The sequence below is a fragment of the Lontra canadensis genome, unplaced genomic scaffold, assembly GCF_010015895.1.
Source record: "Lontra canadensis isolate GAN:19392208 unplaced genomic scaffold, GSC_riverotter_1.0 scaffold109, whole genome shotgun sequence".
Lineage (NCBI taxonomy): Eukaryota > Metazoa > Chordata > Mammalia > Carnivora > Mustelidae > Lontra > Lontra canadensis.
Window position 1 is genome coordinate 4,725,690 of NW_022631103.1, and position 18,039 is coordinate 4,743,728.

Genomic DNA, 18,039 nt, shown 5'->3' on the forward strand with positions numbered 1-18,039 from the left:
TTGTGGAAAGTTTTGCTTGATTTTCCTGCCAGAGAGAGCAAAGGTGTTACCTACTTCCAGAACCCATTGTCCGATGTGTCAATCATTAAAACTTCCAAGTTTTAGATATATCTGGGAAAATATCTTTGGGGACAGTGTAGCATCATCTAGTTTTGTACTATAGAAAATATCTCACTTATTCAGAGAACTCTCTGGCAATTCTTTATTTTTCTTATGATGTGGAAATCCTTCCTAGAATAGTAACTATAGGAAAAGTCTAGTTTACTCATCCAAAAATGGTGTGTCAAGGTCTCTTATGTGACAGGCATTTTGGGGGGTTGACAACAATATCTAGCATATTTTTTACTCTATGTAATTGCAGGTTTGCAAAAACAAAGTTTCATCAGGAATATAGAAAAAAATCATGTAATGTTAATAAGGAGCTTTATTAGAATAGAAGGGGACTTAAAGAAATTGGGCTCTTGCTACCTTGGCAGAGGAAACCTGTTTTTTTGTTTGTTTGTTTGTTTGTTTTGGGGGGGTCATTCTGAGCTGCTTATGAGGCAGCATTATAGCCAGAAAAGAAGTCCAAGTTCAGAGCATCTCCAGATCTCCAGTCACTGTATCAGCCTCACTCAGGCCAGGGAGAAACACGTGTCTGGGTAAAAAGGAAGATAAAGGAAACATCTGTTCTCACAATATGGGCTTGTTATCATAGCTCCTTTAAGTACCGAAGTGCTGGCTCCAAGAGCAGATTTTCTCCCGCACGGAATTACCTCAAGGCTTGGTCAATTTTCCGAGGGCTCAGGGACAGGTTGTAAATGAGATTGTAGTTGTGAATGAGGCATCTGGCCCGTTCCTTCTCCAGGACTCTTGCAATTGGTTTGGGTGGGTGGGAAGTTTTGAAAAGCATGTGGAGAAACCAAAAAAGAGAGAGAAAAAAAATCTATATTAGCTTGAATGACTTCTGAGTAAAAACAAAATGCTAATATTTTTGACATTTTCAGCTTCTTAAAGCAATTTAAGCTTCTTCTTTGTGGTTATAAAACTTTAAAGGCCAATTTTTAAAACAAGGGGGTGCCTGCTAAAATCAATTTCTAATTTTTCTGGTTTATTTATTTATTTTTTTCTTACTGAAGTAGCCAAACATGTTCCTAAACATGCAGGATTGAAACAGCTCATTTTTATGCATTTCTGGAAATGTATTTACTGTGACTCCCTCCTGCTTGCTGTGTGATCACAGGTATATCCTCTCGTTTCTCATGGCTCAGAGTCTGAATCTGTGTAATTGGGCTGGTAGTGGGTATCACCACAGGATGTTCTTTCGTACCTGTCCGTTATATGCATTAATGCCAAGGTCCCTTCCAAGTTAAGGGTAGGTGGACTTGGGGAGTTGTAGAGAGGACCTTTAAGTGGAGAACATGGCATCAGCAAAGATGAATAATAATTCATTCTTAAGCCCCTAATTGTGAGCTCATATATGTCAGATACTATGCTTAAGAATATAGAAGATTTAAAGAAGGAACCTTTTACCTCAGGAAGCTCCCCAACCTTTAAGATGGTAAGATATGAAGAAAATTAGCTAGAGTATCACAATAGTGACTGATATTTACACATGTATATAACATTTACTATATTTCAGTTATGCCCTCAAACATTTTACCAGTAGTAATACATTTAGTACTCACAACAACCCATTTTATAGAGGGAGAAACTGAGGCATAGAAATGGTAAGTCACTTGCCCAAGTTTGCTTGAATTCATGCATTTAACCACTACACTCCATCACAGAATAAGGGGGAAGAGATTGTTGCAAGTAAGGCTCAGATCGTTTCCTAAAGATGTTCTTTGAATTGTGGAGATCTATACCACAGGTTCAAGAAAAGCTTTTCAGTATCTTTTATAGGGATTGAAGATGCATCCCTTGCAGTTTGTTCTTTTATCATCCTGTACTTGTACAGGCTGTAACAATGATTGTGATTTTCTTTCTTAAAGAGACCAGATGCGGTCCTCCTGTCATTTCATTTACAAAATGAAATGCCACAACAAGTCTATTAGAGTTAGAGTTTGGACACCTATTAACTCTGTTTAAGTGGCCAAATATTGTTCATATTTAAATGAGCAAGGACTGGGCACCTGGGTGGCTCAGTGGGTTAAGCCGCTGCCTTTAGCTCAGGTCATGATCTCAGGGTCCTGGGATAGAGTCCCGCATTGGGCTCTCTGCTCAGCAGGGAGCCTGCTTCCCTCTCTCTCTCTCTCTCTGCCTGCCTCTCCATCTACTTGTGATCTCTCTCTGTCAAATAAATAAATAAAATCTTTAAAAAAATATGAGCAAGGACTGCTGGGCATGGTGCTCCCCTCTGAACCTCTCTGTGATGGGTGTTCTTAACAGTGGGCTACAGATAGCTGGGGCCCTAATGTGATTTATTCTATCCAGTTCTAATTCACTTCTATACTGTCCCATTCCATCCCATCCCATCCCATCCCATCTCTGCTTATCTTCTGTTCTGTGTAGGGTTGTTTATTGTCTCTCTCTTCTATTAGAATGTTGATCCTTTCCTCTGCAGAAATCTCTTTCTGTGAGTTGGTCAATTACATCTTTGCAATTTTCTCCACTGGATGTCTACTGTTGGTCTGGTCTAGGTTGGATCTCTCAAGATATTTCCTCATATTCTGCCTCTGGAAATATAAGGCATGGGCTTTGGAGTAAGTGTCTGACTTAGGAAGGCACTTGAACTTTCTAAGCCTCAGTTTCCTCAACTTTAAAATAGGGATAATTAAACAATATGAAAATCAATAAAATAACAAAATCTTAACACAGTGTTCAGAACTATTAAGCACCAATAATACAAGCATTCTTATAGGATGATTATAATGTTGTAGCACCAATATTATTCAAAATAAACAAGAATGTGTTTTAATAGGAAGAAATTTTTAAAATGTATAAAATTGAGTTTATATTTAATTAAAAATTAAAAGTAGTGTTAAAAAATACATGTAGGAATCACCACTGGTCTGGGTAGGGGCATTTTCTACTATTTTCTAAGCTTTACTATTGGTAGAGGAATCCTAGTGTCAAACAAAAGTCCATTGACTGAAATTTGTATCTAATTTACTGTCATTTGGGGCTGCCCAGGAAAGCTGCATAAAATAACCCTTACAATCCATTTTAGTGTTGAAAAGCCTGTTCTTGTCCCACCAGAACCAAAATGAAAGGCATAAGAAGAAGAAACTCCTTAACATCCACTTCATTCTATAGTTTGCAAAGAAGCTCTCAAATCTCGTGTGATCCTCTCTCCATGCGGGAGATGTTTTATTATTATCAGTCTTATTTTATAGATGAGGAAATAGTCTTGGAGAACATAAACAACTGGTCTTCAGGGCTCAGCAATTAGTCTATTCTGGACTTGAGTCTAAGTCTCCCAGTAAAAACAGAAACAACCAACAAAGCAACAAGCAAAACCTCGTGTTCTTTCTGGTATGTCATGGGAGTTTAGTGTAGGGGAAGTTCAACAGAATTGGGTTTGAATTATGGCTCCACTTCCCACTGGCTAGTCTTTTACCACTTTAAGCTTGGCTTTTTCCTCCTTAAATAAGGCCATTAATCCCTTCAGCATGTGGTTGATGTGAGGAGTTAGTGATTCACTGTGTGCAAAGGCTAGACTCACGCAAAGAATGTCCTTGAGGGCTCTCATTGCATTCGGCCTCCTTGAACTGGAAAACGTTTTCTATCTAGCCTTCAGTTCATTGGGAAAATTCCAAATCTACCATTCACCCAAACATTTATCCCAACCCCCTTCTTTCTTTAGAAAACATGACCAGTTACTCACAGTCATTTCTTATTCTTTCTCCTCAAGGATATTTTCTTGACAACCCCTGTTAGAACATAAGCACAGAGTAGGTTCCCAGAAACACTAATTTGATGATGGATGGTCTGTCTTCACCCTGAATGAAGAACACTCTGGCCTACATATTTCCTTGCACATAATAGAGAACACTGATTCATCAATAGGCAAAGAAGGTATCATCTGCTCAGTGTCTCGAATGAGGCTGTGGTGGTCAGCTAAATACTGTGGTTAATAAACCAACTAAATGACCTCAGTTAATCCTCTTTCCTCATTAAAGATAGTTATAGATCAGGCTGACACATTCCCTGGCTGACGAGGAGCTAATGAATTTCATAGAAACAGAGAAAACAAGCATAAATAGTGAAGAGGCCATGAGAGAGGCATTTCAAATCTGCCGGAATCTGCCTCCAAAGTCAACAAAACTCTGTTTTTCCTTAGAACAGTTCAGAAGTATGAGAAAGGTCCCAGTCTTTGGGGAGTCTCTTAGCAACTAAGTTTATGATCCATCATCCATCACTGCTACTCAGCACTTGTTTCTTTAGAAATGTCTTCCCTTTCCACCTGATTTTTTTTGTATTTGTTTGTAACCCCGTCACCACTCTATGGTAGAAATACCTAGACTCGTGATTTATTTTATTTTATTTTTATTTTTTTTCGTGATTTATTTTTTAATTTAAATTCCATTAGCCAATATATAGAACATCACTCATTTCAGAGGTGGAGTTTAGTAATCTATCAGGTGATGTAACACTCAGTGCTCATCACATCAGGTGCCTTCCCTAATGCCCATCACCCAGTTACTCCATCCTCATGATTATTTCAGTAACCTTTTGATTTCCTTTTCTCCAGTATCTTCCCTAAATTATCCGTCTCTTCTTTTATGGTGCTCTCCTCTGGTCGAAACTTTAGTGAACATTGGGTAGAGGATTAAGCCTCAGCCTAGCACTTGAGAGTCACAATAGGGTCTCAACTTTACTATCTAATCTAGCACAAACCTTCTAAGCTTTGCAGGAGATGGTTTCATTCAACTCAGAATGCCTTCTCCAGCTATCCAAAGTCAACCTCAGCCTCTCCTGCAGTCTCACTCAAGCTCTCTTTCTATGGAACCTTCTCGGAAAACTCAACTCATATTTGTTTCTTAAGTTATAATACTTTGCTATATGTTGCCCTTGAGAATGTTTGTTTTTCAGCATTGAACTATTGTCTATCTTGGCGTCTTTCCTAAAAGGTCCTTGACCCTTTTTTTTTTTTTAAAGATTTTTTAAATTTATTTGACAGAGCTAGAGCACAAGCAGGGGGAGTGGCACGTAGAGTGAGAGAGAAAAGCAGGCTCCCCACAGAATAGAGAGCCTGATGTGGGGCTCGATCCCAGGACCCTGGGATCATGACCTGAGCTGAAGGTGGACACATAACCGACCCAGGCACCCCTTTGGTGTCTTACCTAAAATGTCCTTGAGGCCAGAGATCATGTCTCATTCTTTTGTTTTCCCTTCTGGTCCAGCCTCTAGCACAGTGCTGGGCTCTGTGTTTAATAAGTTTAAACACTTAAAAGTTCATGTTTAGGGCACCTGGGTGGCTCAGTGGGTTGAGCCGCTGCCTTTGGCTCAGGTCATGATCTCAGGGTCCTGGGATGGAGTCCCACATCGGGCTCTCTGCTCGGCGGGAAGCCTGCTTCCCTTCCTCTCTCTCTGCCTGCCTCTCTGCCTACTTGTGATCTCTCTCTGTCAAATAAATAAATCAAATCTTAAAAAAAAAAGTTCATGTTTAATAAGTTTAATAAACTAGATGAATTTTTCATTTAAAAGTTTCATCTCCTCCTCTCTTTGGTAAAGTGATTATTAGAAGTCCTGAAGTTATTGTATGGTAGTTATACTTTATGTGGAAATCCAAAACAAAATGAAACAGAAAATGCATTGCTACTGTTATGTGATTACTTCTAGAGAATGCTAATGTATCCCCTATTTTTTTGTTGAGATATAATTGACACAAACCATATTATAAATTCAAGGTGTACAATGTGATGATTTGATACATGTATATATTGGGAAATGTTTAACACAATAAGGTTGGTTAAAATATCCTTTATCACATGTAATTACCACTTTATTGTGGTTGTGTTATGGTGGTGAGAACATTGAAGCTCTACTGTCATAGCAACTTTCAAGTATACAATACAGCATCATTAACTAGAGTCATCATGCTGTATGTTAAATTCTTGGAACTTGTTCATCTTCTAACTGAAAGTTTCGTGCCTTTTGACCAAAATCTCCCATTTTTCCCAGCAACCGCCATTCTAGTCTCCACTTCTGTGGGTTCCATGTTTTTAGGCTCCACATGTAACAACTAACTCACCATAACTACAGAATGTAATTAAGCACCATCATTTCAGGGCACCTGGGTGGTTCAGTGGGTTAAGCCTAAGCCTTCGGCTCAGGTCATGATCTCAGTGTCCTGGGACTGAGGCCCGAATCAGGCTCTCGGCTCAGCAGGGAGCCTGCTTCCCCCTGTTTCTCTGCCTGCCTCTCTGCCTACTTGTGATTTCTCTCTCTGTGTCAAATAAATAAATAAAATCTTTTTTAGAAAAAAGTACCACCATTTCAGTCCATGTGCTTTTATATCTGCTCCCTCTTTCCCAGGTTTCTGACCTTGTTCTGGACTTCATTTTCACTTGGACATTGCAAATCCTTACTCCTTTCCCTACTTTCTCTTTCTCCTTCAATCTGCACATAACCATCAAGGATCTTTCTGAAATACAACTTCATCATAACGCTTCCTTTCTTAGAAACACTCAGTTCTACTTACTCTTTTGCAACTAAATTCAAATTCCTCGATCTGGCATCTAAGATCTTCCTAGATCTAGAGTGTTACATTTCTACCCTTATCATTTAACATTCTTCTTAATAGCCCTTATATTATTTCCAATCAAAACTTCTTGCACCGAGCTTCACACATAACAATTTTCTTGGCTAATGCACACCTTTGTCAAAAAGGTCTATTTCATTTCTTTATATATAAACTGCACTTTATCTTTAATGGTTAATTTTACACTGAGATAACCTTCCCTGACCGCCTCACTAGGAAGGAATACTCCTTTCTCTGAATGCCCACATTGCACACTGTAATGGAATTTATTACCTTTCTTCTTGGATTTATTTATGTGTTTACATTCATTCCTTTCTTCTTTCCCTCAAAAAAAAAAAAAAGTTGAACAGAACTGTGCAAAGTGCAAGGGTAGAAGAAGGAATATAGCCTACCGGTGAGATTGTAGTAAGTCTCCAAATGAAAAAAATATTTATCAAATATGGTAATGGTTGTTACAGAACTCTAGGAGGCCAGACAAAGGTTAGCCTAGATCTGTCTGGGGAAATCTGGGGAGTCTCAGAGGAGTAGAGCCTGAGTTCTAACCTGAAACATGTTTAGGCATGAGCTAGCCAGATGGACAAGATAGGAAGTTGGTGGGAGTGGGGTAGAAAGAAGAGAGGCAGACAACTCAGATGGAGAGCATAGGGTGAGAAAAGGAGCAGCCACAGGAGAAAGCATAGTATGTTTGAGGAAGGCAGGTTATCTATTATGATAGGGTAGGAGAAACTGGGAGAATACCCACTGAAGAAAAAGAGACTGGTTAGGTGGACAGAACTAGCTTTTGCCTTGCTAAGGAGTTTGGAGTTCAGCCTATCAGTGGGCATGCTGAAGATTTCAGTTGGGAGTTACAAGACTGGATTGTAGGTTAGACTCCAGGAGTTGAATGGAGGAGGATCAAAGACACAAAGAGACTGTGAGTAACTTGGTGGGGGATTCAGGTCTTCCTCTGATTCATCTCTGTATTTCCCAATTGTGCTCCCAGTGCCAGTGCACATGGTTTATGGACAAACTGTGTTTGTTAAGAAGTGAAAGAAAAGGAGGTGTCCACTTCCAGACTAGAACACACATGGAAAGTCCTATCAGCTCTAAGCTTCTCACTTTACCTGTATTACTCCGATCACACCGCTAGAGGGCATTTTCCAGCTTCTTGAACCCGTCAATCCATGTCTCATATTCTTCAGATTGGTTCTTCATCGTTGGACTTACAAAAGACTGTGAGACTGGCCTGACCTTCAGAGCATTCAGGGGATCTTAGGTGGCTGAAATCTCAGCAGGAAGGGTTTTTGGTTGTGGTTCTTCTTCTGGAGTCTTCCACCAAAAATAACACAAGCATCTCACTGGCAATACATATACCGCACAGAGCTCCTCCAGTCTCTTGGCCAAAGATGAGGCCACACAGCTAGCAATATTTATTGTAAGGTCTGGTTTTGTAAAGCTAGAGGATGTGTTTCAAATCCTCAGTGCCATAGGACCATATCTGCCAATTCTTGCTGTATATAAATACTATTTTTTTTTTAAGGGAAGGGTGGAATCACGACTTTATTCAGTTTACATTTCTGATTTACACAAAACAAAGGTTTTTGTAACTGAGACTTTTCATGATATCCTACTCTGTTTTATACTAGTGGGATACACAAGGGATAGGCTTCAGGCAATGCTTATAATTTCTTGATTGGAAAATGCATCATGAGTGTGAGATTCTTGACAAAAGGTGCTTGAAACAATATTGATATTATCTTAAGCTCATGGGTTCATTCTAACAAACCATAAAGCCCCTCTGTGGTCTGGCAATCCTACTCCTTTGGCAGAGAAAGCTGTAGCCCAGGGAGTGGAAGTGATTTACTAAGATCATAAGTCAATGGTAGACACAAAACTAGAAGGAGGGTATAGAAGTTACATCCAGCTCATTTTGGTATTCTAACTAAGTGTCCAGCACAAAATAGAGATGCTTTTAGCACAAATAGACAGATGAGTTCCCAATGTACCATGTAAGACATCCTATCATCTACTGTGAAGAGAGACAGTGGCATCACCTGTTTGATCTGCCCAACCCTGCTGCTCCAGGAATTTCCCACCCTCCCTATCACCATAGCTGTGGAGAGAATTGCCATGAACATGGTGCAGGCCTGGGCATCAAATGCAAAATGGGCCAACAAACAGTATGTTTTTTGTCCAGTGGTTTTGGAAATATTTGAGTGATAGTAACAGAAAGGTAGAAAAACAGAGGCCATTCTCTGTGAGATGTAGGAACTCTAGCCAGTTTTCCTCTTTGTATTGGAAATGAGAAAAAGATGGTCTGCTGAGGTAGACAGACAGATGGAAAAATAGGTTGATAGAGGTTAGGAAGCTGACAGCAGAGAGAAGAGAAAAGATACAGGAATTCATGATGTTGTCCAAGATCCTGATCTTAGTTCATTGTTACGGGTCTGTCCTTAGGTTGTATTAAATTGGTAGAGTTGGTTCTGTTCACCTCGATGCAAATAATCTTAACTAATTTGCCATAGAATTATGTCTCTAACTTCTGTAAATCTGTGCTTTCCCCAATTTTCAAATATCTGAATTTCTCATTTTGTACCTTTGTCTCAAGCTTCTCACATACAAGTTGTGAAAATCCCACAGCCCTAAAGAATGGAAATTGCAATAAGACCCCAAGTTTTGAGTTTGTTAAACACTCATTAAGCTGCTGTGGGGAATGGGAACGATTGTTTTGTCTGAAAGAATAGAATGCTATATGAAATTATAACCATATGGATGACCAGCAACAAGCAAATTGTTAAGAGATTAATATAAAAGAATTCTACTTTGATAAAATCAATTTTGAGAAAGAGCTGAAGGTTTTCACAAAGTAAATAAATAGGATTATTATACTTTTTAGAGCTTTGGACCACTTTAGAAATCTGAAGAATACTTGGATAATCTACCCAGCTAAATGCACATTGGCATAGATTTTGGTGGATGATTTTAGAGAATTCAGAGAGGTCCTTGGATCTGAGAAACTGTTTTTAAATAAATTTTTGTATTCTTTCAGATAGTTCAACATTCTCTTTGCCCACTAAAGGCGGTAGGGGGTGGTTGTATAGACCTGAATTAGGCTTAACTAAATGAGTAAGTAGTAAGTAAATAAGTAACATGCCCTATATTCTTTTGGTCCCACTGTATCAGGATAAAGTACAAATTCCTTACTTGGCACATAAGACCATTCAAGTTATCATTATTGCTTCTCTTCTTTTAGTCCTATGTATGCATCTTTTTCTCTCACCTTTTTCCAGGAAAAAAAATGAAAGTGCATGATGTCTTTATGCGTTATACATGCCATTCCCTCTGTCATGAGAGCCCTTCTTACCACTCCTGTCTTCATTGGTTGGGCTTCTACTCATCCTTCAAGACTCAACTCATATTTTGCCTCTTGTGGGGAGCCTTCCCCAAAACCCCAGGTGGTGTGAGGGGTGACTCCTTGTAGACCCCTTTGTCCATCACAGCATGTATTAGAGGATATTGTGACCTAAAGTTAGAGTATCTGTCTCCTCTACCAGAGATCTAGAGACGAGGCCTGTGAGGTAGGCATCCATGGACCTTCAAGGTCTGGTTAGCGGCCAGCACATAGTTGGTTCTAAAGACATGTTTACGGAATGAATAAATGATTTTCTCTGGGAAAAGAGGAAATGTGCTTTACCAAACTTCTGCTTCAATTTCACTCTCTAAAAGTGGGGCAATGAATGCTACTCATAGAGGAATGTGAGAAGAATCAATTATTGAAGAGATGCAGTAAAATCCTCAAACAAGAGGCAAAATAAAAGAGCAAAGTATATTTTTTATAATCTTATTCACAACAGACTTAACACTCAAGGAGAAAAGCATTTGCTGTTGTTTCTTGCGTGGCAAGAGGCTTGCCAAAATGGATACTATTTTCTAAAATATTTCAAAGTGTGAAGTGCGTGAAGAGGCCTCCCGTCATTTTAAGATGAATTATGTTCTAATCCGGGCATTTAAAAAACAACAACAACAGAAAAACTCAGGCTGTTTTTCAATTCCGTCTGCATCTTCTTTTGGCTAAGTGCTGGGAATATTAAAACGGATTTTAACTGCTTGCCAGATTTTTTTTTTTTTTTAAATCAAAGAGCCCATTACATTTTATAATGTGATGTCTGGGGAAAAGGTCACCCTCAGTTTCTGGAAGCTGGGCTTTCGATGTTAAAATAGGTCTCATAACCATCTTTTATTTTGATGGCAGTTGGTGGATTGGTCACGGGCTTTGGAAGGACACCTGTATACAAGCTACAAGTCCAATTTCTTGGGGCAGACGCAGGCCCATCACCGTGTGATTTCTGCATGCATATCAGCAAGGATAGGAACCAACCCACAGAGAAGGGAGTTCTGCCTCCCTTCTCTGTTGCAGCAGAGTCTCAAAGTCAAAGGGAGCCTGACATCAAGGTGCTGGGTGGAAACCAAAAACCCAGAAGGGAGGGCCCCACCCAGCCCCAGAGAATAGAAGACAAAAAATGGTCAAAGCCCCTCCTCCAGCTCTGTAGAGCCAGGTGCACACCACATGTTTTGTTTTGCCTGGAGACATCTCTGGGACTTTAGCCTGTGTTACCAGAGGTTTTCTTTAAGTTCTTTCCTGGACAAGCAAGAAAAAATGGAAGGGTTTAGTTTGTTCTCTTTATGTTAACATCTCCACGTATGCACCCAGGCCAAGAGAATGCGGAGGCTCTGTTAGGTGGTGGACATTGTGTTAGGTGATAGGGATACATTGGTAGATTGGAGCTCTGGTACCTGTCTTGCTGGAGTTCACAGAGGGCACGTTGATGCTAAATTACTACTCAAAATTATTATTGGGTTACAAAGTACCATAAACACAAACAGGGAAAAGGTGAAAATATTTACACTTATTTTGAGATGGGGCAGGAGTTGGGGAGGATCGGTGAAGGCTTGCTGGAGGAGTGACACTTAAACTGGGGGTCCCTGAGGGATGAATAGGAGTTTCCAGGTCAGAGTGATGCTGGCAATGCCTCCTGTGTGGCAGATTGTTCCAGATAAGCAGAGACAATAGCCTATAGCATCGCCTTGAATCAGGAGGGCTTCTACAGTTTGGCGAGCAGCAGCAAGGGGCCTCTTTCCATAGCTTGGCTTCTTTCCCCAAAGCAGGAACTTCTGCCTCTCACTCCATGCAGATGTGTACCTCAAGGATCAGGGAAAAGCTTTGTCTTCCCCCTTCCTTACTCCTGTCAGTGTTCAGAGGTTTGAACATTATCCCTAACCTGGAGGATTCTACCGTCCAGGTACTACTTGCTCAGGCTGATGCCTTATGAATAGAAATTTCCTTAGGATCCAGGAAAAGACATGCAGATCTTCTGCTCAGGTGTTTTCAGGCTTACAAGTGGGTATCATTCATTCGTCACTAGCACCTTTGGTGACTTATTCATTTATTTTACAAATCCAAGCAACTACCACACCGTACAGATCTCTGGGAGCTTTGGTTTCTGTATTTGGTGCATAATTCAAGTATGCCATTAACAAATGTATATGGTTTCTCACTGCCTTTGATAAAGATGGTTCAATCACTAAGTTTTTTCCTTTTTTTCAAAAGGTGGAGAGTAGCAGTGTAACATTGTGGTGGAGAGTGGAGGCTCTGAAGCCAGATGCCCTAGGATTGAGTCAGTCCTGGCTCCTTTCTCTATGACCTGCGTGACCTTGGGCAAGTTACTTGTCCTCTTTGTGTCTCAGTCTCCACTTCTGCAAAAGGTGGCTAATACCACCCATAGTTTATTACGAATAAATGGGCTAGAAGCTGTAAAGCAAACACCTGGAAATAGCAAGTGCTCAGTAAATGTGAACTAATAGTGTCATCTGTGTAAGGACATTCATGTAAATTAACTTACGTATCAGATTAAAAAAGGTTTGCCTCCCCTTTAATATTGCACCTGTGAATTATTATCAATTCCCCGCCCTCAGACTCTTGATGAAGACAATGTGACTTCAGAATGTCCACAGGCCGGGCACCGAGCAGTAGAATAAGTACTCAGTCCATGTTTGTAGATGAAATGAATGACTATGTGCCCTGATAGGAAGTTTAGAAATTAAAGCTGCTGAATGGATAGTTGTATTTCTCCCAGTTCCTTTTCAGACCTGATGGGAGGATAATTTTTTCTCTGCATTTCTTTATCTGCCCATCCCTAACCCAGATGTTAGATAGAGTACAACTTAATAGATGCTTCATGAGAATCCTGATAGCCAGCTAAGGCAGATCTGTTTTAATTGCTATAAATTTGTCACAGGAACCCATCATCATCAGGCAGCCCTGGGCCCTGCTCTTCTCACCCTGTATGTGAGAGAAAAGCCTTCTGGTTGCTGCCGGTGAAGAAAGGTTCTAATTACTCTGAATTACCAAGGTTGAGAGTTAAGAGGATTTTAGAAGCAGTATAGAGGATATAAGAAAAACTTGGTGTCATACCTGAATGCTAAACCCGATTCTCGCTTTTACCAGCTGCAACTTTTCAGATCTTAATTTTGTCAGTTGTGAAAATCGGACCAGCAGTTTGCAGGAAGATTGTGGAGATTAAAAAAAAAAAAAGTTACCAACTAAAAATACTTAACACAGGAAGATGCTCAGTGCAAGGCATTATCTGTAACTGTGTTATCGTTATTATAGGGTCTTAAACAAATCTAGCTTCCCCAGAAGAGAGGACTTAACATTAATTATCATGTGCCAGGCAGTTTTCTGGGCACTGTTCCTGTATAGTATCCCTTTTAGCCTAAGATCTAGAACCTAGTCTTTGTCCCAGGACAATTTCTTTCTGGGGTCTGCACTTCTCGAAGTTACATTAGGAGAAAATACATGCTGGTCTTCCTGATTTCGCTTAAGCTTCCCTTTCTCCCTTCTAATACCTAGGAGCATTTAAAAAGGTAATGGTTTGCACATGTAAAAATGGTTTGAGAAACCCGAGGCAGAGCTAATTTTTTTTTTCTTTCTAACACAGCAGGAAGGATAAATAATAACCATCTGTCTAGTCTGCCAGTTGATGATTTGTACTGGAGGAAATAAGCCAAGCTGGCTTCTAGAGATTTCCAGGTGTTGGAAGGGCCAGGTTTTACAGGGCTTCCAGTGGATTCTGACAGTCACACAGCCGGCCCTCCCCTCCCCCCTCCCCACTAATGACTTGAAATCAGTGGTCTTCAGCGCTGGCTGCTAATGTGCTCCCACCTGGGGAGCTTTAAAAATTACCAGTGTCTGGGCGGCACACCAGACCAATTAAATCAGAATCTCGAGGGGTAAGAACCCAGCTCAGGACTTCTAAAGAATTCCCTAGGTAATTCTAAAGTGAAGCCACGGGAGAAAACAGATTTGAATAAAAGCTTCTGGCCTCATTGGACCTAGTGAATGAAACTTTTATGAGAAGGAAACGTAAATATATGTTAAATATCTATATATGCCAGACATTTCTCACAGGTTTTCTTACTCAACCTAAAGAATAACCCTGTGAGGTAAAAATTACCTCCATTTTACAAATGAGGGGACTGAGGCAACACCAGGTTTGGTTTCTTGCTTAAGACAACAGAGGTAGGGATGCCTGGGTGGCTCAGTGGGTTAAAGCCTCTGCCTTCTGCTCAGGTCATGATCTCAGGGTCTTGGGATCGAGTCCCGCATTGGGCTCTTTGCTCAGCGAGTGAGCCTGCTTCCTTCTCTCTCTCTCTGCCTGCTTGTGATCTCTGTCTGTCAAATAAATAAATAAAATCTTAAAAATAAAAAAGACAACAGAGGTAGGGTTAGGTCTAGATTCTAATTCGTTCACTCACTCAACAAACATTCGTTAAATGCTAACTGTGATACAACAATGAACAAGACAGAATCTTCCCATAGAGTGTGTGCATTCCAGTGGTGAGGGCAAAAGAGAGATATGTAAAATAATGGCAAATAGTAATAAGGGCTAGACACACAGCTAAAGCCAATTATGGGGGTAGAATGCCTTGGCAGTTGTTATTTTATTTTATTTTATATATTTTTAATTTATTTATTTGTCAGAGAGTGAGAGAGAACATAAGCAGGCAGCGTGGCAGGGAAAGGCAGAGGGAGAAGCAGGCTCCCAGCTGAGCAAGGAGCTTGACGTGAGACTCCATTCCAGGACCCTGGGATCATGACCTGAGCTGAAGGCAGCCGCTTAGCCTACTGAGCCACCCAGGTGTCCCAGTGGCAGTTGCTATTTTAGGGAGGGAATTCACCAAAGGCCTCTCCACGTGACATTCAAATAGAGCCCTGAGAAACATGGGGGGAAAGGCATGCAAATGTCTGCAGAAAGAGCATTTCAGGGAAAAGCTATCATAAAGGCAAAGGTCCAAGGGAGGGAGAAGTGTTTGGTACATTCAGGCAATAGCTGAGAGGAGAGCTTAGCCGAAGTGGGATGAAAGGGGAAGAGAAGTTTAACTATTCACAGAACTGAAGGGCCTCATCGGCCATGCATGTGACTGGAATTGATTTTCTTTTTCTTCCATCATTCATTTCTTCTCTGGCGATTGTCTTCTTCATTACCCCCTTCTGGTGATAGCAACTATATTTTACTTTGTGCCCCCCCCCCTTCTAGTACTGTGGTTTGGTAAGAATGACACCTAGTTCCAACTCCAAGGTTGGTCTCTGATTAGTTGAAGACCATCATGGTGTTCTAATCACAGTCTTGGTTCTAGGGTGGATATAAAACTCAGTCTAAGCCTCTGAGATGAGAGGAGACATCTGCTACAGTTTCTCAACTCATAAAATTCTCTCCTTCTGGGCAGGACTGGCCAAAAGAGTGCTGTGAAGATATGATGACCTTGGCTACCATAGCTATTTTGTTATTAAAGTGTCTGGAGAAGTTGAGGCACTACCATGTAGAGCTTAAAGTTGATGCCAGCACCATATACAGCAGAGCAGAGAGCCAGAAAGAAACCAGATCCCAGATTTTGACATTTTTTTTTAAAGATTTCATCTATTTGACAGAGATCACAATAGCAGGCAGAGAGAGAGAGAGGAAGGGAAGCAGGCTCCCCGCTGAGCAGAGAGCCCGACGCGGGGTTCAATCCCAGGATCCCAAGATCAGGACCTGAGCCGAAGGCAGAGGCTTTAACCTACTGAGCCACCCAGGTGCCCCCAAGATTTTGACATTTTTAATGACTACATCAAACCAGCCTATGGCTCTTACTGCTACCAAACTTTTTATTTACATAAACCAAAACTCTTTATTGTCTAAACCAACTGAGTTAGCTTTTCTGTCCTGTCAAGAGAAACAGTTCTAAGTAGGAATTACTATGATTTTTTTTCCTTAATAAAAGGGAGGTTAAACTCTTAGTCATTTTTCTGTGTTGTCTTGAGTGATAGGTCTTCAAGAGATATTTGAGGGATCAATGAGACTCTAAAATTATGATTATTCTTTCCAATTTCCCTCCATTAGCAGCCTTGCTATAACCCTGCTCTGTGTTTCCTGCTTTTTCTTCCTCTTCCTCACTCACAGGCTCTACAGTGAAGAGATTTAAAGTTGGAGCCATACTTCATTTTTGTGAAATACTATTTTAGACCTCAGACAATAGCATATCTGGAGGGGTCTAAGCTCTTTTTTATTTGTCTCCATGGGAGTTCATAACACTTCTTGGATCTCTGGCTTGAGGTCTTTTATCACTTTTGGAAATTTCTTCATCATAATTGCTTCAAATACTGCTTTAGCTCTATTCTCTTCCTCCTATCTTTCTTTAGATGTATACTGAATATTCTTGCCATTTCCTATATATCTCATATACTTTTTTTGGTATGTTCTATCCTCATTGTTCCTTCATGCTTCAATCTGGATATTTCCTACTGAACTATATTTCAGTTCACTAATCCTCTCTTCAGCTACACTCAACCTTCTGTTCAACTCATCTAGTGAGTTTTTAAAAATTAATTTTTATGTTTTTCTGTTCTAGATATTCTTTATAAATTCAAATGACTTACTGAAATTCTCCATCTTATCCATTCTCTTAAACATATTAATTACAGTTATTTGAAAATCCATGTCCTGGGGCGCCTGGATGGCTCAGTGGGTTAAGCTGCTGCCTTCAGCTTGGGTCATGATCTCAGGGTCCTGGGATCGAGTCCCGCATCGGGCTCTCTGCTCAGCGGGGAGCCTGCTTCCCTCTCTCTCTCTCTCTCTGCCTGCCTCTCTGTCTACTTGTGATCTCTGTCAAATAAATGAATAAAATCTTTTTAAAAAAAGAAAATCCATGTCCTATCTTGTATCATTCCTGATTATTTGTAATTGAATGCTGGACATTTTGTATAAATAAGTCTCAAGGTTTTATATGATGTTAACTTCTTCCAGAGGGTTTTTTCCTCTTTTTTTTTTTTTTTTTTTCTGGTACTCAGTTTGAATTCCAAATAATAGCTTTCAAAAAGATGTTGTTTTATATTTTATCTAGTCTTCTAGTTGATCTTGCCAAGAGGTTTGGTCTGCTGTAAACTAGTGCATTCTAGACCTTAGCCCAAGTCACAGATATTAAGTATTTATATGATTATCATGTATGCATTAAAAAAGAATTTCATAGGATTCTTGGGGGTCCCACTGAGATAAATTTGTGATATAAGGCAGTACATATAAAAATGAGTCATTTTAATAGTTTATTATAGAATTTTTGAGTGAAATGAGGCTCCAGGAATGAAAAAAATCACAATTCTTTACATCCAAAAGGAGTAGCTGCCTTTAGTTTCTTATAATGTATTTTCTTTCAAGAAAACAGGCAAGTAAAATGCACCTCCCTCAGAGCACTTAATCATCACAGCTCCAGCAACACAGAAATGGGAAGAGATTAAGGCATTAACTTTCTCAATAAGCTATGGACTATCACAACAACAGTGCAATAGAAGTATCACCAAAGTCAAAGTTCTGTTGCTCTGTGGAGTGCAATATTGCCTAAAAAACTTTTTCATACTTGTAATCACCCTATCAGAGCAATAGAGCAGGTATTTTTTTTTCCTACTTTGGGTTCATTTTAAAGATGAGAAAAATGAGTCCAAGAGAAGTAAAATAAGTGTTCCAATAGAAGACGGTTATTTAGTTGCAAAGGTGAGACTTTGGCTCATCTTTTTGTACACTTTTCTATGTCATCCATTATGGGTTGAATTCTGCTCCCCCAAATACATGGTGAGGTCCTCAGCCTTACTTAGTACCTCAGAATGTGACTGTATTTGGAGACAGGCTATTTAAAGAGGTGATTCAGTTCAACTGAAGTCATTAAAATGAAGACACTTGTCTGACCGGTGTTCTTATAAGACCAAAAATTTGGATACACAAAGAGACACCAGGGATGTGCCTGCACTGAGAAAAGACCATGTGAGGACAGTGAGAAAGAGG

At 40.1% G+C, this 18,039-nt stretch overlaps 1 protein-coding gene across 1 annotated transcript in view; it reads right to left on the reverse strand.

The window, feature by feature from the left end:
* Positions 1–633: 633 nt before the first annotated feature.
* CUNH1orf87 (chromosome unknown C1orf87 homolog) overlaps positions 634–18,039 on the reverse strand; it is an 89,320-nt gene continuing 71,914 nt past the window's right edge. The window contains 5 exon segments of the mRNA XM_032839775.1: positions 634–849; positions 6,894–6,896; positions 7,792–7,996; positions 11,232–11,273; positions 13,509–13,573. Coding sequence (XP_032695666.1) covers positions 692–849; positions 6,894–6,896; positions 7,792–7,996; positions 11,232–11,273; positions 13,509–13,573 — 473 coding nt within the window. The 3' untranslated portion in view covers positions 634–691.